Source organism: Lagopus leucura, unplaced genomic scaffold (genome assembly GCF_019238085.1).
Source record: "Lagopus leucura isolate 7727_CA_CO unplaced genomic scaffold, USGS_WTPT01 Super-Scaffold_100002, whole genome shotgun sequence".
Lineage (NCBI taxonomy): Eukaryota > Metazoa > Chordata > Aves > Galliformes > Phasianidae > Lagopus > Lagopus leucura.
In genome coordinates, this window is record NW_024962263.1 from 33,754,110 (window position 1) to 33,774,698 (window position 20,589).

The window sequence follows — 20,589 nt, forward strand, 5'->3', positions numbered from 1 at the left end:
GTTGGTGAGAGGACAAAGGGAAATGGTTGCAAGCTACATCAAGGGAAATCCCAGCTATGACTGATGAGCTGCTGAACTGTGTCCTTGGAAATCTCAAAACATACCTAGACAAGAAGCGATACACCCTGCCTTGAGAGGATCCCAAGATTTTTCTTCAACTTAATTTGCTCTATGACTCTATGGGTCATGAATGTAAATGGTAAAAGCATATCATACTTCCGCTAACAATATGTCCTCAAAGTGCTGAGGCCCTCCCACTTTTTTTTTGTGATTTGTATTACACACTTTGTACTGATATAAATGTATCCCTCTGAGATTTACCATTTTAGAGTTACATTGTATCAAACCTCCATTAGAACTTTTAAAGGATTGCTGTTTTAAGTACTTATGCGTTGCTTGGATTTTCTTTATGGAACATAAGATTTTAAAATATATATTGATATTGTACATTTAAAACTGTATTTCCATCTCAGACTCAACAAAGTTAACAAAACACACACACACACATAACACACATGCAGCAGCTAAAGAAAAGCTTTCCTCAGACAAATTTTCATTTTGATAGAACTTCACACAGGCCATAAACAAAACCTTATATAGTGTACACAAAAGTTCTGTGTGTGCAGTAAGGCAGGCATACAAAGCAGTAAAAAGTACATCATCATTCACCACGTTACATTAAAAAGATAGCTGAACAGATAAAATCAGTGTTGCCTCTCTAAAGCAATTGTCTCAAATTGTACGTGGGTTATTTCAACTCCAAGTCAGATCCCATCTTTGCTTTATAAAGGCAAAAGACATTGTCAAAACAACCTGAACAGAGAATGAAACTTTTCCTCTCTGAAATTGTAGTACCACCACAGTGTTTATTATCTGTAAGTCAGAAAATTTAGCCATCTCTTTGCTTCTATGGAGTAAGACGTGAGAAAGTTCAGTGTTTTATCCATATCAACGAATACTTCTTGTATATTATATTTGAATGCTTATACACATGATGCTTAATGAATAGGAACACACACAAATCATCACCATTGTTTTGTTTCTGAATTATCTTTCAAAGGTCAGGAGCTTCATTTGGCAAAGGTACAATACAAAGGACCAGCCTGGTTTTCCTTCATACCAGTTTCATGAATGTTTGCTACAAATGCAACTTCATTACCTTAAATACCTATTAGCTTTATCAAGAAAAAGCTGTGATAAAGCTCATTGTGCTTTGTTTTCCAGAAGTTTCGTTCATTTCATACAGCTGAAGAGCCAGCAAACAGGACTTTCTAAAGTTCACACATGTGTACTGTTGGTAGATGGTGGTGTATCTATCCGACTCTTATTTTCTTTAGCATCATTCAGAGGTGATTCGTTACCTATCTGGCATTTGAAAACTTGTTTGTAGGCCTTTCTAAAATTTTCAGAGAGAAATGCATATATAATTGGGTTTACAGAAGAATTGCTGTAAGCCAGGCAGTGTGCAGCTACCCTGAAGAGAAATGAGGCTTGAGTCAGTGGGAAAACTCCAAATTCAGCCCAGAGATGAATCACATGATGCGGAAGCCAGGAGATGCCAAAAACCACTACCACCACCAACACAGTCTGTGCTGTCTGAGACAGGGAAAGGAAAACACAGATGTCTTATGAGTATTAAAAACAAGCTTATTATATCATTATCAGTAATAATAATAATAATAATAATAATAATAATGATAAAAAGTAGACAGATAGAATACACTTCTGAATATTTATTAATATTTTAATTCATTACCTACGTGGACTTTGTTCTGTAGTATTGCAAGAAGAACATGAGCTTCCACAGTAGAAGAGGAACTCTTCTACTCTTTTCTCAAAGGCAAAGAATGATGTTCCTCACTCCCTAAACAAAGTGCTAACCTCTTCTGGGACTCAGGACTGATGCAATAAATTAATAACATAGGTTTCTGGGAAATCTCATCCAGATCTAATGAATCATGTTTTAATACAGTACACAGGATTTCTGACCAGATTTCAAGGGAGATCTATTCTACATGGAGGCATGTAGTGAAAGAGATAAGAGCAATGAGATTAACCCTTTGCTCAAGAGTCTAAAGGCAGGAGCAGAAGTTGCTGTATTTTTTAAAGTCTACTCTTTAAGCATAAAACGTCCTTTGGAATCATCCAACAATATTCTGGTATACAACTAGGAAAAAAAGAAAAAGAAAAAGAAAAAGAACAAGATTTCTGGTAACTATACATTGAATGTAAGGAGTGAAATGACCTTCGTTCTACCTCCTGACTCCACTTTCAGTATTCTCACAAGAAAGGGCCATTAAGTTTGTTAGATCCCCTCTGAGAGTTGGAGTATCAGTCACCAGATCAATCACCTTTCGGTTACTGCAGGTATTTTTCCAGGCACAGTGGAGTTTTTCTGACAATGTTTTCTTTAGTTTTCACTTTCTTCCAAAACTGCAATTACTGCTTTGCAGACACTGAACAAAATGCATTTCTCTAGCAAGTGCCACTTTTCCATTGAGAGCCTAGCAGTAATTCCAATGCATATTATGTTATGGACCATTATAATTACTCTATTAACACTTTACAACATAATTCTTCAGATAATTTTAGCTCTTACTCACAGGCAGAACTAACTGATGGAGTGATATATGCTGCAGCGCAGACTTTTTGCTGATTTATTGATCCTGGTTCATACTTTCTTGAATTGATTGATGCTCAGTAATAATTCACTAACTTGGTTAATTTTCATGTGCCTTAATTTGTAGAAACTTGCAGGGAAAAGTTTAATTTCTGCAGCAATAGCCTGAAATAACTTATGACAAATGTTGTTTCTGGCTACCAAAATTTCTAGTAAATATAATTTTTTCAGTCCCAAGGGTTCAAATTTATTCACAAGCCTTTTTTTCTATTTAACCCTATTAAGATTAATTCAGTTGATGCTAAAGCAGCGAGACAGATTTTTCCTCTTTCAGCTCTCATCAGGAAAGCTGTCTTCCTCGTGCTAACAAGGAAGCATAAATAAAGAACAATTGATTCTCTGATTCCTTTAGTGCATTAATATTCCAGCTGCAAACGTGCTGTCTGGTTATTACATGCATGGTTAATTCTTAAAAGATGTGCTACCTGAGTTTGTCCTTTTTTTTTTTTTTTTTTTTTTTTTTTTTAATTGACACCAGGAAAATCATTGACTTTCAATAGACTGTATAAATGCAACTGAAAGCTGAGGTTGACCATGTATCTCTTGTAACTATTATACTAAGGTATTTCATATCTACAAAGTAAGTAATTTTTCGTAACGGTCCTCACAGCATCTGTTTTATCCCATTATTCATCCTAAGACTCACTTCAGAGCTTACCTTTCCAGTATCATCACTATAATTTGCAACCAAGGTAACACTAAAGGGCAGCTCTTTTTTACGTAATGGTATCACGCCTAGGGTTTTTCATCAGCAAATAAAAAAAACTTGAAATGCATGTTGATGTTTCCTGGCCAAAAAGCATAAAGAACAGCATTTAGGCACATTTATATTTCAAATTCACTTTTTAAATTCACACATTATAAATTAAGATTCTGCTACTAAGAATCAATTTTGTAGGTTTAAGCAAACTTGACTGAGCGATATCCATGGGCTTTGAAGGGATATACCTACAAGAACTCAGGGGCCTGGCAGAAGTGATTGCCAAGCTGCTCTCTATGATCTTTGAAAGATGATGGAGAATGAGAGAGGTTTTTGAGGACTACAAGAAAACCCAATGTCACTGCAGGTTTCAAAAAGGGCTTGATGGAGGACCCAGAAAATTATAGGCCAGTCAACCTCAACTCTGTCCCCAGGAAGATGATGGAACATCTTCTTCTGGATGTCTTCTCCAAAAAAAAGGAAGAGAAAAAGGTTATAAGGATTAACCAGCATGGATTCACCAAGTGAAAATCATGCTAGACTGATCTGGTAGCCTCTAAGAACTTCATGACTGACTGGATAGGTGTGGGGATAGCAGTGCACGTTGTGTACCTTGACTTCAGCAAGGCGTTTGACACTGCCTCCTGTAACATCTTCATAGGTAAACTCAGAAAGTGTGGGGCAGTCAAGTAGATGGTGAGGTGAATTGAGAACTGGCTGACAGGCAGAGCTTAGAGGGTTGTGATCAGCAGTACAGAGTCTAATTGGAGGCCTGTAGATAGTGATGTTTTCCAGGGGTTAGTACTGGGTCTGGTCTTGTTCAACATTTTTATGAGTGACCTGGATGAAGAGAAAGAGTGCATCCTCATCAAGTTTGCTGGTAATACAAAGCTGTGAGGTGTGACTGACTCACCAGAAAGCTGTGCTGCCATTCAGTGAAACCTGGACAGGATGGAAACCAGATAAGGTTCAACAAGGGCAAGTGTAGAGTCCTAAATGTGGGGAGGAATAACCTCCTGCATCAGTATAGGTTAGAGGCTGACCTGCTGGGAAGAAACTCTGTGGAGAAGGACTTGAGTGTCTTGGTGGGCAACAGGTTGGCCATGAGCCAGCAGTGTGCCCTTGTGGCCAAGGAGGAGAATGGTATCCTGGGTGCTTTAAAAAGAGCATAGCTAGCCAGACGAGGAAGGTGATACTCCCCTTATACCCTACCTTAGTGAGGACACATCTGGACTGCTGTGTCAAGTTCTGGGCTCTCCAGTTCAAGAAAAGTGGGAACTTCTAGAGAGAGCCTTGCAGAGGGCTGCAAAAACTATTAGGGGCCTGGAACATTTCCCATTTGAGGAAGGGCTAAGAGAGCTGGGTCTGTTCAGCCTGGAGGAGAGAAGACTAAGGAGGGATCTTATCAATGCTTATAAAAATCTAATGGATAGAAGCCAAGCGGATGGGGCCAGGTTCTTTTCAGTGGTGCCCAGCAATAGGAGAAGGGGCAATGGGCACAAATTGAAACTCTGGAAATTCCATAAGAACATGAGGTAAAACTTCTTTACTCGGAGAGTGACAGAGCATGGAACAGGCTGCCCAGAGAGGTTGTGGAGTCCCCAAAGGTCCCTTCCTACCCATATGATTCTGTGATTCTGTGATACTAAAATTTTATAAAGCTCTGAATAAAGCTGTAGAACTTGGCCTTAAACGCATTATTCTTAACAAAACTGCAAGGAAAAGAGAAACAGTAACCAGAAAGATAAATACTAATGAAAACAGCATTGTTTTGAAATCATGAGCTAAGTAAGGCCTTGGGATCAGAAAGTTCTAAGTCAAAAAATTTTGCACTTCATTTTGTTTGCCTTTCCATTACTAAACCCTGAGACACCTGAATAGTCTTGAACATACATATAATGCTTTCCCCTGAAACTAAGAAAGCAAGTTCATAGCTAGATATGATTTTTATTTGCATAAAGGGCTTGTACCTAGACGAGATGCAGATATTTCTAGTTTGAAAATAACATACATAAAAGCAGGGATGGCAACATAGAGAATGCCTTTTGAAACAACACCTTTGGCCTTGATGAGATTAAGCGCAAATTATTTATGTTAAGTATTTTACTGCATCAAAGACATAATGCTTTTAATTTAGAAATTGAGATCTGATGACTAAGATATATATATTTTTTAAATAGAGAATGCATAAGTAATAGATTATTTATTCCCCGTTGTGCCCATGTATATCTCATTTACATTGCAGACAGTCTGCATGCCCATATGGTAATAGCAATCAGATCAAACAAAGAGCTATAGCCTAAGGCTTGTTTCTGACTCCACATTCGTAAACTGAGAAGTTAGTCAAATTATTACTGTGGTCAAATCTGCTCAAAAATCAGAACCATATTATATTATCTTACAAAATATCTACATAAACACATCTTTCAAATATTGCTCTAAATTGCAAAGCTAATATTGTGCTTCAAAGACCCTTCACAATTCCACTTGTAGGCAGTATATAACTGAAGTCTTGAACATAGAAGAAAAAATATTTTATGGAAAATCATAAAATCACAAAAGTCTCTTTTTAGACTACTATCAGGAATTGTAATGAATCTCATTTGGAAGTCTTGTCATGTAACCTAGGAATCCTTCATAAACTGCTAAAAATATTCAGTTAGTTAGTTAGAAAAGAAAAAAAGAGAGAGAGAGAGAGAAAGAAAGAGAGAGAGAGATGTACAATTTAGAGAAAAAAATTCTAGTGAGGGAAAAGAAACATTTACATTAGAGAGAGGTAGTCTCTCCACGACTGAATTTCACATGCTCCAGTGTTCAAAATATGGGGATTTCAAGTAATGGCTTGACCACTGTGATGGAAAATCCTGATCAGGGAAGACTCTTATCCTGCAGAGGCACTGAATATGTCATCAAATACTCCATTTCAAATATTTTTCTCCATTACGTCTTTGGCAACAAGCAACAGAATAGCAAATCATCTTACCCATAAAACTACAATATAAACAAATAGGAATTGGTAATGAAAGCAATCTACCTTTTTCTTTGATGCTTCTGACTTCTTTGATATATTTCTCAGCTTTTTATGCAGATGATTAAGAACCTGAAAAGATCAATTTGCAACTTGTATTTCACCATTTTCTAAAATTCAAAACCATTTTGTTAGAGTACGATCTCCAGGACTGCATGAGTTGCTTACAAACATTAATGATCCATTTAAACATTTTAGAAATTCATATTATAAAATCCAAAGGAATTACATATCTATATCTGTAGTTAACCAGCAAATAGGAATTACATATCACAATTGAATTCTTCTATCAAAATACAGTTGCATTATATAACAAATACATACTACAATCAAATGAGCCAATAAATTGAAACCTTCCCTACAGCTAGAATTAGCCATTATTCTTTATAAAAATGTCAATGCTTGTTAATTTAGAATGACCTTTACTGCATGTAACATAAGTGTATGTTTTGAGTCAGAGCTTTTCTGAGTCACCTGCATAATTTGCTTTCTTCAGATGGATGTTTAGTTAATATAATCAGGATGTTGGCACTATGTGATCTTTGAAAGATGCTTTGGCTCTTACAGAGAATTTATACTAAGATGTATCTCCCATGAGACATGACCTTTATGTACAATTTGATGATACTTGCCATGTAGCTTTCATAAGTAGTTTTTTAATATACTTCAAAATGATTCATCAAGTGAGAGCAGATTTTCACGTAAGAGTTTGGACAGTGGGTGCATAGAGGAACATCCCTACTTTATCTTCAGTCATTATTAACTGAATGTAAAATATTCATATAGTGTGATTTGTGGGTATACAGGGAAGCAGGGTATATGTTCTTCAGCTGAATGTGTTTAACATGATAAATCATACCAAATTAAAAAATGGAAGTACTTAAGTATATTCAAGGATTTAATTATAATATGGTAAGAATGTGTTTATCTATTTATTAAAACTATTTATATTTTATATATAAATAGTTATTAGTTAATAAATATATAATATAATAATAATATATAATAATATATAATGTATAATAAATATATTCTATTTATATTAAGAATTATTAAAAAGTCAGAATGCAGAGTCTTCAGTTAGATGGCTGTGATGTCACAGTTACACTTTACATACCTCCAAGGTGAACTGACAACTATTAAATTGGTAAGATGATCCAGAATTAAAATAAATATGCATTAAAAAATCTTCTTTTGAAGGAACAAATATATGCTGAAATACCAGCATAATAACATCTGAAATACCAGCCTGGCTGCCACCGGGACAATCTGAACCCAGGAAAGACAGGACAGGAAAACAAATATGTTTTCTCTGAGAAGATCCAGCTTTGGCTGGATGTCAGCCATTATTCCTACTCCAGGATGAAGTAGACCAGATGGAAAATACAGAAGAACCTCTGAAATGCAAGGAGATGCCCCTCTGGTTCACACATCCTTTATTCACCATGTACAACAGTGCTGAATTGGTTAATCCATGGGTGTGAAAATAGAAGATCATGGGAGAAATGCTGTTCACTTCTCATCGCTTCTTTTTCATTTATCCTCCCTCTTCACTGAAACCGACTTCCCTGGGCAGTGGTCACTGCCCAAAGCTGCTGGAGCTCCAGAAGCATTTGGATAACACTCTCAGACATAGGGTCTCTTTTTGGGTGGTACTGTTAGCAGCCAGAAATAGGACTCAATGATCCTTGTGAGTCCCTTCCAATTTGGGCTTTCTATGTTTCTGTGATTCGTGTAACTTAAGTAGATAGGCTTTTTCCACCAGACCTTTGCAGATCCTGTCTCCTGCCACCCTGAACCTGTACTAAACTGTGATTTTCAATGTTAAAGTTAGATGCACTCTTCCAAAAATTCAGAACTGAAAAATCTACTCTTAAAATTATAAACATCAGCTCTCTCATTCTGAAACTTTTGACGCAGCTATTTTGCATTGTAACTTTCTCCAGTCCAAAGAGAGATGGAGTAGACAAATCTATTACTAAAAATTCTGTGTGAGTTGAAGATTTAGATGATAATCTTCCAATTAATCTTTCTCAACTCTCTCTCTTTCAGATTGTGCACATGTGTTATGGAATAAGGATGTGCAGCCTCTGCAGTGAAAACATGCTGGCTCTGCATGGCATTCTACCAGATGGTATGCAAACCAGCGGCAAGAAGCAGGCAGAATTGAATTACTGATCAACAGCTGTGGAACAGTACTCAGAGACCTACACAGAGAGATGCAGAGGGATATTAAGGGCCATGTTTATGCACGAACACTACAAAGCAAATCAAAGTCACCTCTCCTTACCACCCTGTTTGAATTATCTCTTCTCTGGGCCAAGAAATAATTAATTGTTCCTCTAACAGCCACTTCACCTGAATGAATATTAATTCTGCCTATTCCTCTCATTTTGTCTCAGGCTATTCTAAAGAAAATCTCTCACAATATCCACTAATACATTTACATGCATATTTAACTCAGGTAATAAAATATAAGCCTTGATAAAAAAAGTCATAACCTGTTGCTTTTATTAAAGGTTACATTTTTAAACAAGTTCAGGTCTGTGGAAAAATTAGCTTTTCACATGAAATTGCTAACTGGCTTTCATGTACCTGTTGATGAGAGTTCATTTATGGCTCTTGAGAAAGAATATCCTTTCTGTGCTCTGGAGATGGGTTTATGCAAGATGGCAGCTATGCTTCTGTGACATAGGGTGTAAGGAGACTTGAAGGATGACAAAAGTACAAAAATTCCAGGCTAGTCCAATCTGTACAGCCAAAATTATCACTGAGAGCATTTGGATGGGAAGCTTGCTTTTGCCTATAGACTATCACATTTTGCTTGTGGCTGTTTCAGAAAGTACCTTCAGATGGCTTTGTAGCACAGACTGAGACACTATAACCAAAAGAATTTGAAAAATGGATTTTTCAAAAAGGGAGGGGAAAAATAGCTTAAGCTATCTGCACCTACTCATATAAGCCTACCAAATAATACAAAAGTTTGAAATCTGCACTGCTTCAAAGCGTATTTCCTGTCTGTCTGTACATAACTGTTCAACTGACTACACCTTCATTATTTGTTACTTTATCCATTTAAAACCATACAGCAGGAAAGCCTGCCCAAGGTCATTATCTAATAAAAGTGAACTGTTTGTTTAACAGAGCCATAATGTGACCACTACATAATGAACCACATTTTGTATTATTAACCTTATTTAAATTCAAGTGCCTTTACCTGCAATCCATTTTTAAAGCAGTGCAGCTACTTTTATTGTCGCAACAGATCTTTCACCCTCTTTCATTTAATAGTGTCACTAATGTGTCATAACTTTTTGTTTTTCTTTTCAGTGAAGTTCAGTCTTCTCCAATAAAGTTTTCCCTCTCTGCTCAGTAAATTTAAGATACAATATCTGTCGCTAAGAACCATGTAAACGTGCTGTAATGTTGCTCTTTTTTTTTTTTTTTTTTTTTGTATAGCTTATTTTTAACCAACCTTATAAATCATACATGACTTCCTTGAATTCAGAATGTTCAGAATGATAGATAATAATGGAAACATTCTTCAGGCAAGGAATAAATTAAAAAATAGCTTTTAACATTATACATCTATAAAAGGAAAAGTTTGCTAATGATTTTAGGTGTCCAGCCTAGATGTTTGAAAGAGTTCAAGCCTCATAATTGGGTTCTCAACAGCAGGGGTACCCAAAACCCATTGTCACACTCCGCTGCCTGGACAAGTACGAACTGGTAGAAGCCCAATGTGCATGTATTACCTTGCCCCTTAATAACATATTAGTATGTAAATGTATCAATTTATGAAACCCGTACTTGAAGGAACAAAAAAAATACAGCAAGTAAAATATGATAAACTATAAAGGTAAGAATACAGACTGTCTACGTGCAGTGCTGTAACTCAACTAACAACCATATCATGATCACTGCTCTGCCTGAAGTTGTGAGCTCCTTTAAAGAGCAGCTCTGAAGGCTCTCCGGGGCCAACGAAGGCTGACTTTCTGAGGATTTGTGATTTCTTGACCACAAGTTCTCAAGAAGATGACCTCCTCTGTGAGCAGGCACTTCACAAAACCTCTTTCCCATGTGGTATTTCTGGTGTTCAGCAGCTGGGTGCACTCTGACTCTTTAAAGAACAGAGAAGACTGAGACTCTTTGTCTTCTACACTGGCTCCTGTTTTCACAAAACTAAGGAAATATCACGACTTCTCATGTTTTTACTCCTATGCCATATTTAGTTAAAACTGACCCAAAGTTATCTGTGGGAAAGAGGAAACGGAGAGCTCAAAGCACACAGCAGAGCATGAGCTCTGTCTTAAGAGCAGATTATTTGAGATTTCCAGTTCTAGTTCTATGGCATATGCCATTATTTCAGCACTATCTGTGGTTCGTAACAATATTGCTGTCCACTGGGGACAGAACCCCATGAAAATGAATCTCTCCTAACATAATTTAAGAGCAACAGAGAAAGGGAAAGAACTCAGTCCCCTGTTAGAGCATCTAAAAAATGAGACTTTCAAAACTGAAAGTTCAATTGCCATTTGCTTTAAAAGGAAACAACAGAAATGCCTTAAAGGAGCCTGGAAAAGACAGTATATTCAAATAGAGAAATGTGTCTCCTTCATCTCAATTTACTGCATCAGAAAATTGTGTTATTTAGCTGATCCACAGTTCATGAAAACCAGCAAAGTCCATAAGAAACTAATGTGTTTATCTTTGTAATACTTCTGATGCTATTACAGAGCAGTTCTCTTTTAACCCTGCATGCATTGAGAAGCCAAAATATCTGTTGTACATTACACCATTTTAGGGACATCAATAAGAGCCTATTGCGACCCACTTCAGTGGAGACTCAGGAGAGTAGCAGTGGCTGTGACAAAACTTCAGCTCTAATTTTCAACTTCTATTGTTCTTAATTTCTCCCTCACTGTAACCCATATGTCGCAGAATTGCAGTCAGAGATGTGCTCATGGCTCTTAATGAGGGCAGGAACAAGCCTTTGTGCTGCAGGGCTCAACCATCTCCAATAGCTTTCTATGAGCCATGACATTTTTCAGCTTTATTGACACCAGTGGGAATACAACATGTCTCCTGGAATTCATTCTTCAGCTTAACTCTGCAGCATGCAGGGTTGTACATACAGGTTCAAAACAAGCCTCTGCTTGGGCTGAGGCTCAAGCCTGGCAGCAATGTGAGCATGAGATTTTAGCTGTAACTTGGAGTGGATTTGCTTTCATTGACTTGTTCTGGGCATGTACTTCACACAGGGTTGTTGTTTTCTAAATACAGATATTCATATTTACATTGAGGTATCTACTATAATATGAGGGCTTTGCAATATAGCATGTTCCGTTTATTACACTTGCAGTCTTAAAAATGCCCTTTATTGTATACTATGCAGATCTGTCATAAGTTTTCAAGACTTGCTTTCAGTTTTCTGTCATATTTATTTATATATTTATATATATATAAAAATTATATATTTAAGGCCAGTAATTAAGCTGAAATTGAGAATAGTTTGGCTTTTACAAATATAAGAAAGAATTCATAACAGCTGAAATTCTACCTGTAATATTCACTATGTTCTTAAAACTCTAACAATACAAGGCTACAGTAAGTTTCTTTCCTCTCACAGCTGTTACATTCACCACATAGAAGAGGTGCCAGTGTATTTACCCAGGGAAACCGGAATGCAGTTTACATAGAAAAACTTTTTTTTTCTCCATTTGTGAGGCTGGACTTGTTTCACTACCAGCAATAGTTTAAAAACATCATCCTTTGAGTTTTGCATAACTCAAAGTTTAATAGAGTTGGATGCTGTTCCAACCAGAATTTCCACAATTAAACTAACATTATATACATAATACATACAACTGAGCATAAAATTGTGTATAAACATGTTAACTATACCTATTTAATGTGCTAATTAAAGATGTGACTTCGTGACATCTAAGCAGTCCCTATCTGCAAGGGCTGTCCTATCCTCTTGAACCCAAATTACTGCCTAAGGAAAAATCCTGCGACTGGAGGTTGCTGACACAGACTGGAAGGATTTCTGTGCAGCTCAGTGGGTCACAGCCTGTGCTCTGGTTCCTCTTGATACTACATCAAAGGCTGCAATTAACATCTGCAGAAAAACGTGACTGTTTGCCTGAGCAGAAAGCCCTTAAGTACACCCATTCAGACAACAGTACTAATTTCTGTTTCCTACCCAGGTTCTCACTTGTTGCCTCCTAGCATCTGATCTTTCTGAATTCTGAGGTAAATGTCCCTCTGCAGAGCAGGGTGAGGTTCACAATGACCAGGCAACACCATATTCCTTTTGCTCCTAACATGTTAATTGGATCAGAACAAATTTGTAGGGTTTTGCTGTTTTGTTTTCAACACTCTTGCTACACTGCTTTGTTGGAAGCCTGAACAACTTGTTGCTTGGTTGCACTTCATTCGAGTTAAACTCCTCATACAGCACTGCAAGGAAATGAGAGAGTTGTGGTCACAAAGGAAGCAGCAGAGCTCTGGGGCTTCCTGACACTTTGTAAGGAGAGGGGACCTGTAAGTGTATGAAGAACACACAACACCCCCAGCAACTCCATGCAACACTTGACCTGTCTGCACCACACACACACGTCCCCAGCCATCCCTCCACTATAAAACCCATCCCCACAAACTCACTCTTGCCCCCTCACCTCCTAACGCTGCTGGTTCCTAACAATGCCGTGTCTATCTGTGTACTGGACATGTCCAAATCCAGCTCACAGACACCCACCACCACAGTCACCATCGCTTTTTACATTCCCTTCCCCAGCACCTGCCCTGCCCCACCTTGGCATAGCAGAAAGAGATGAGCAGCAGGGGGAGCAGATAACCGAAGACAAACGTGCAGACCACGTACACCTTCTTGTGGCGTGGATTGGGCCAGTGCTCCCAGCAGAAGGTCTGGTCGCTGCCGTTGCGGTGGAAGAGGTGCTGGTGATGAGCCACTGGTGAGGCCATGGCAAAGGAGAGAGCCCAGATGAGCCCAACGCCCAGCAGCGCATTGCGGGGGACGCGCAGGGTGGAGGAGCGCCGCGAGTGCACGATGGCCACATAGCGGTCCACAGACATGGCCGAGAGTGTGAAGATGCTCACCAACATGGAGACGGTGAAGAAGTAATGGATGAACTTGCAGATGAAGGCGCCCAGCACCCAGGTAGGCAGCACATAGACCGTGGATTGGAAGGGGATGCAGAAGAGCAGGTAGGCCAGGTCGGCGATACTCAGGTTGAGGATGAAGATGTTGGTGGTGCTGCGACGCTTGCCTGGCTTGCTGCGAGCCAGCACCGTAATCACCAGCGAGTTGCCCAGCACCCCCAGGGTGAAGATCAAGCCGAAGACGATCAGGGTGATGAAGTTCTCGATGCCGATGCCAAAGAGGGGCTTCCCCTCAGCGTCAGGGAGCCCGGAAGCGTTGAACTCCCCGCGGGGCACCTCTGCCCCCTCCTGGGACCGGTTGAGGGGCTCCCCTGGCTCCATCCTCTCCCGTTGACGCCAAGCAAAGTTTCCGCGGGTGGAAGGCGGAGGCAAAGCCCCGCGATAGGTGGTGGCCGCCCCTGCCAGCGCCGGGCAGGGTGGATGGTTAGAGGGGTGGAAGAGGAGGAGGAGAAAGAGGAGGAGGAGGAAGGCACCGCAGCCACCCAACGTGAGCAGCCGGGTGTGGAGGAGGCTCGGCAGCCCCGGGCAAGCTGCGCGCTCCCTCCGCTCCGCTCCGCTCCGCCTCCGTCAGGCTCACTCCGGCTCCCGTTGCGCCGGCAGATCGGGAAAGAGGGGAGCAGAAGGGTTTCTTTTTTTCCCGATTTAACCGGTAATCGGCTTCGCAGGGCAACCACCTGGGAGAACTTCTTTCTGCCTCTTGTGCCGGCTGGAGCGGCGGCTGGCAGGACTGTGGGAGCGCTGCATCGAACTCGAACAAGTGAAGGGCAGTGGAAGCTCGGACGGATTACTCAGAGCCCGGTCTCTCTGTTTTCACCTCCCTCGCTATTAAATGTTCCGTCATGGGCTGTAGCTCGCAGGGCAAAAAGTGGCAGGCGCTGTTACTTCATACAAGCAAATAAAAGACCACCTTTCACGTACCAATCATGAAGAACGCGTTCCCAAAGCTCCCCGTTGCTCTGCTCTGTGCCCTGTTAGTCAGCGATGAGCTCAGTCGGGCAGCAGCAGGGAGCTCTTCCAAGGACCAAAATTAGAGCGTCTAAACAGTGGTTCTTCTCAGAGCTGGACAGAACTCAGAGCCTCCTGCAGGCTGTGTGTATGAGTTCACGTAAATACTCTCACACACGTGTGCCTTGCCAATAAAGCAGGATTGCTGGAGAGTTCTTGAAACGTTTTCTATCTGTGCGCTACATCTGATGATAGCATTGCTTCGTCTCTCTTCTCAAGGGATGAAACTGCGAATTGTTGCAAATCCCCTCCACCCGTGTGGAGGTAAGGGCTGGGAGAGCCATGTGTTTCTTCAGATAGCTCTTTTCCATGTCCTATGTACTTGAGAGCTCAGTGCCAATTTGCAGCACCTTTCACTCAGGGAGCAGTGGGGACAAAGAGAACTAGTTGTTCAGATGTGTTTCCTTAGGACACAAGCTTTTGTTTGCTTCTCTGTGTTCCACAATTTAATGTGTTGGTTGTTTTTTTTTTTTTTTCCTCACCTTTCCTTTTGCTGCTTGTATTAAGACAACCTTTTGTTAGCTGTGCATCAGCTGACTGTAGAGCCATTGACTTCTGCAGATCTAGATGGGAATTAATCCTACTTATCATCTGGTGCATTATGTCCAAAGCATAACATTATGGGAGAGCACAATTCAGTTTCTATGGATTTCAATGGATTTAGATTGAACTGCTTCCTGTATTCATCATGACTCAGTTTCGAAGTTACAGATAACTAAAAATAAACCACTGGAGATTCCTAAGAGATTTGAGGGTTCCTTTGTTGTTGTTTTTTGTTGTTGTTTTGTTTATAGTGTGCATACCTTACCACTATATTGACATGTTCAGTTACTGCTTGGTCCTACTACTGTGTACTTCTGTAAGGGATTTGAGAACAGGTGTTAAACATTTTTAGAATATACCAGATACAGTGGACTTTTCAGAAATACTCCAAGTATGTGATAAAAAGATTGAAGCATACACAAATTCCTTTAGGGTTACTGACATCTATGTTTATTGCTATAAATTCCGTTATTTGAGATACAAGAAGCTGATGTTTTGCTTTTGAATCACAGAATATCCTGAGTTGGAAGACATCTACAAGTGTCATGGAGTCCATCTTCTGGCTCCATGTGAATCAAACAAAATTCAAACCGTATGCCTGAGAGCAGTGTCCAAACTCTCTTTGAACTCCAGCAACTTGGGGCTGTGCCCAGCCCTGGGCAGCCTGTTCCATGCCCACCACCATCTGGTGCAGCCCCAGCTTCCCCTTCCCTGACACAGCTCCATGCCATTCCCTCGGTTTAATCATGTCGTGTTGCCAGACATCAACCTTTTCTAGGATATCAGGAGTGAAACCTTAGCCTTGCTGAAGCCAGTGCTAATATTGCATTAATTGTAACTCTCCATCTGAAATGTGTTATTAGTCCTCATTGCTCAGGCTTTCTTCTATTTCTCAGGAAATATTTTCCTTTGAATGGTATTGTCTGAATGATGACCAAAGTATATCAGATTGTGGTGTTGGACAAATGAGCAGGGAAAATGGATACAGAAATAAAATCAGTTTTAAAAGAAAGCAACCTGAAAATTGCATTAGTGGGCTGGACTGGAGTGTTGGCTCTACTAGTTTCCTGAGATGTTTTATTGTCATTTTTGCAGCTCGAGCTCTGCTTTACTTTTATGCCTGTATAACACATATAGAAACATACACAGTATTATAAGGCCTCAGCTGAACATGAGGAAAAAGAAAAAAACAGCAAGCCAAACAACAGAGAGCACAACCATGTTGTAGCTTTTCTTTCATAGGAAAGAAGTTGATAGACTCATAGGCTTTTATATCAGTAAAGTTCACGTGTTGACAGAACCCATGACTCCTGTTAAAACTGATGGAAACAAGCAGGTGTTGACATTTCAATCCATCGTTATTATCTAGATGGAGTAAACAGCCAAAAGAACAGAAAGTTCTAAAGGGAAAGTTCTTATGAAGCCAGTACAAATAATTTTATAATCAAATTTAAAAACTATTTGGGCAAGTGGGAGAAGAAAAAATTGGTACAAAACGTACATCACACTACAGGAAAATAATTCCCATCTCTTTACAATGGAGATCTCTTAAGCATGTCATTCATGCATTTCCTTGATTCTAGTTTTATTGAATCTAATCCTGAACACAAAAAGATCTCATTTTGTAAAAAATAGACTAGCTTATGAACTTCAGAAAGAGCAAAGCTTGATGCTTTGGGTAGATAACAGGAAATTAAATGCAATTTTCTCATGCCTGTGGACAGCATCTTCGGTATTCTTTGTCAGCTCCCCAGTTTTTCATAGTAATTAGTAGTAAAAATAATGCAAGGAATCTATAAGGGGGACGGGAACTTAAGTACCTCTTGAAGTCCAGGCTTACATGTTTACTCCTTAATGTATAATCAGGAAGGTAATACTGATAGGAAACATCACAAAAATGTCTTCCTTTCACTCACTTTAGTGATTGGTTTGGAAACGTGGTTTTTCATATGGCTCTGATAATAAAAATATTTGAATTACATTGGTAAATTTTTATGCCAGAAAAGAGAACTCATGATTTAACAATCCAACAAACGGATTTAAAACATTCATTACTGCTATAGTCTACATCACTACGAAAACTACATACATAGAACATATAATCACAGTAATGTCACTAAAGTCCATTTATATTTGAGAATGAATATTTAGCTAGCACCTCTTAAATGTTTAGTTAGCATAGAAAGAATAAGTAGTTAACACACATTTCCTGCTGGGTTTTAGTTACATTCCAGCTTGTCCATTTTAGGACACAATGAGTAAGTGAGGTGCAAAAATGGGAAGCTGATTATTCTTACTGATACACAATTTTCTGTTTTTATATTGTGTATCATAGAATACGATGTAAATAATAGAGCATACAACCTTTTGTCAGAAAATGTGTTTCAGTAAAATCTATTCACTTCCATATAATTATTTTTTTTTTTTTTTAAATTTGCCTGGAGTTGAGCTGGAGTTAAGCTTCAAGCCTCTAAACTGCACAGCAGTGTCGATATTGTTTGCATTCCACTCTACTGTACTCTGCTCCATGATTTGTTTATAGAACACAAAGCTGAAAAAAGGCTGATTTTCAAGACTGACTTTTTTTTTTTCAAATTCTGAAACAAACTCAGAAACAGTAATCACCCCAATCGTACCCCATTACTTCTGTTTACTACAGTTCCTGGAGTAGAAATTCAGCAGAAATGAACTTTAAATATCATTCCAAAGCTGAGCTAAAAGTTCATGATTCAAAAGTCACCTTTGACTCACCAGTTATACAGAAAATTCAAGTACTTACTGGCATTAACTTGCCTTCTCTATGTATTCTTGGGAACAATGTAACCCTGAGGTCACAGATGTCAGTACATTTGAATTTCCGTAGTGGAGATGTGTCAGTAATAAACTGAAGTTTATTGCTCCTGACATTTAGAAGGTAGCAAACATCTGTCCCTATTCATCTGAGATATTGCTGTTCTATCACAGAATTTGTGCTGAATTGTTTTCTCCTGGTTCTCTCTTCTAGTTCTTAAATTGTTCTCAAAGAGCCTTTAGAGTATAGACATTCAAAATCAGGGAATTAACTTTGAAATGATAATTTCTAAAACCCTTTAGTTTTAAAATAAGTATTCGAAATATTCTATTTAAAAATTAAATATTTATCCAGTGGTTTTTTTTTGTTTGTTTGTTTGTTTGTTTGTTTTTCTGTAAAAATGATGAGTACTAAGCAGCATATTCCAGCCACATGCTCTCTTTTTGTAGCTGATGAAGACAGTTCCTTGCTTCATTTTGCTTGATTTGTGACAATTGCTCCATGGGATGCTTCCTAATATAGGAAGCCCAAGTGCCAAAGTGACTTGGTTGGGTGTAAATACACAACTGTGTTTCATCTAAAACAGAGAGGATCAATACCTAGTTTCTCTTGAAGTAACAGTGTACTTTGATGAGCACTTGTAACAGAGCACAACAGAGCAAGTACTGCAGACTTGGAGGAGTGCAGCAGGCACCCTGGCCATGGGCAGAGCATATACAAGAGTCATTTCAGTGGACCCTTCAAGCAGCTGCTTAAGATGGACACCTGACAGGTTTGAAGTAACAGAGGAAGAATAAACAATGCTAAGTTCTGCAAAATCAACTTCATGTCCTCATGTAGGAAATACAGGTTAGAAAAGATACTTCAGTCGTATGGAAAACACCGAAGCTAACTATATTTAAGGAGATAGTAGTGGAAAGAAATCACTTGGAAAGTAAGGCTGCTGCAGCAGCAGCAGTGTTCTGCTGGTAGAGCAACCAAAGGACTGCAGGCTGCTTTGCACAGGGTCAGTTCAGGGCAAAGATGCTAGTAAAAAGAGCAGGACCCCAGGGGATCTTGGACAGCACATCTGCGCTTTGGGCAAAGAGAGAAAACTGGCACGTAGAAGTACATTAACTGAGAGAGAGAGGGTGAGCCTCAGAAAGAGCTCTGGTGTCAGCTGCAGCCTGGCCTTGCCATCACCCCTGGCTTATGCTCAAGAGAAGCAAAATCCAATTTGCTAGCATTGCTGAAGAGCCTGGAGGTAGCTGCAAGTACAAGTCTGCAAGAAAAATAATAGGCATCATGCAGACACAGCGTCACCAAATATGTAAACTGTGTGATTCTGATTGTTCTTGGGATATTGAAAACTTGTTATATGGATACCTATATAAGCAGAGCATTATGGTTTCCATAAAATGGTGCAACTATTCTTCTCTGGCTATGGAAGGGTCTTGTGCAGGTGCAGCAGGGAAGAGCAGGCTTTTTTGTAGCCAAAATCTGCTAGTCTTCACTGTTTCTTTTACAGCAGACTGTGATCATATGAACAGTGAGGCAGGAACAGAAAGCCTTAAGGCTTTTTAATGGTCTCCATTAAAATTACTATCACAAACAGATTCTGAATGCTTTATAAGACAATGCCAATGGCGTTGACATCCTAGCTTGTATGAAAAATAGTGCAGCCAGCAGGAGCAGGGAAGTGATCATCCCTCTGTACTCAGCACTGGTGAGTCTGCACTTCAGTGCTGTGTTCAGTTTTGGGCTCCTCGCTACAAGAAAGACATTGGGGTCCTAGAGCGTGTCCAGAGAAGGGCAGTGAAGTTGTGAAAGGTCTGGAACACAAGTCTTATGGGGAGCAGCTGAGAAAAATGTGATTGTTCAGTTTGGAGAAGAGAAGGGTGGGGGGAGACTGTATTGCTCTCTATGAAGACCTGAAAGGAGATTGTCATGAAGTGGGGATCAGCCTCTTCTCCTGGGTAACAGCAGTAGAATGAGAGAAAATGGCCTTAAGTTTACCACAGAAGGTTCACGTTGGATATTAGGAAAGCTTCTCTGAAATAGCAGTGAGGCAGTGGCACAGGCTGCCCATGGAGTGATGGGATTGCCGTCCCTGGAGGTGTTGAGGAATTGTGTGGATGTGGCACTGAGGGACGTGGTCAGTGGGGTGGGGGTGGGCTGACGGTTGGACTGGATGATCTTAGAGGTCTTTTATAATCTTGCCGATTCTGTGATTCTATGATTCTAGTTAATTAAAACTAATTTCAGTTGTGAAGTCTTAGGGATATCTAGAAGGTTGTTTTCTTTCAGAGGATTTTATGCTGCTTATCACCCCACTGCATTTATGACTTCGTCTATTTCAGAATTTAAGAAAAAGGCATTGAAATACAGAGACCACTGTGAAAAGGTAAACATAGAAAAACACAAGGTTGCCTTAGAACTTAGCTTTAGTTTGGCTCACAGAAGCCAGGTGTCAGGCTGCTGTCGGCAAATTTTTGCAATTCCTTTTTCCAGTTCTCATCATTGTTCTGATGGAAGAGAAACTGTTTTTATTTTCAGGTAATTAACGAGACTTTTTATTACAGTAGATGGAGGCATCTTACACTTGATTTTGTTTGAGCCAGACTTTTCTTCTTTATTGATTATAGTAACTATTCGAGTTGGTGCTTATTGATTCAGGC

General features: G+C 39.4%; 1 protein-coding gene across 1 annotated transcript; it reads right to left on the bottom strand.

The window, feature by feature from the left end:
- Positions 1–898: 898 nt before the first annotated feature.
- Positions 899–14,104, bottom strand: GALR1 (galanin receptor 1). The gene is made up of 3 exons (XM_042869778.1): positions 13,225–14,104; positions 6,415–6,480; positions 899–1,596 (listed from the first exon to the last, which is right to left on the bottom strand). The coding sequence occupies exons 1-3, from the start codon at positions 13,912–13,914 to the stop codon at positions 1,279–1,281; spliced, it is 1,074 nt and encodes a 357-aa protein (XP_042725712.1). The 5' UTR covers positions 13,915–14,104; the 3' UTR covers positions 899–1,278.
- Between the last annotated feature and the right edge of the window lie 6,485 nt (positions 14,105–20,589).

What these genes read in the sequence shown, in the direction of transcription:
- GALR1 (XM_042869778.1), bottom strand. Translation starts at nt 13,914, where the DNA reads ATGGAGCCAGGGGAGCCCCTCAACCGGTCCCAGGAGGGGGCAGAGGTG. An exon ending in TCTCTTTCTGCTATGCCAAG is followed by an intron (nt 6,481 to 13,224) that starts GTGGGGCAGGGC and finishes TGATCTTTTCAG; the next exon opens with GTTCTTAATCATCTGCATAA. An exon ending in CAGAAGCATCAAAGAAAAAG is followed by an intron (nt 1,597 to 6,414) that starts GTAGATTGCTTT and finishes TCCCTGTCTCAG; the next exon opens with ACAGCACAGACTGTGTTGGT.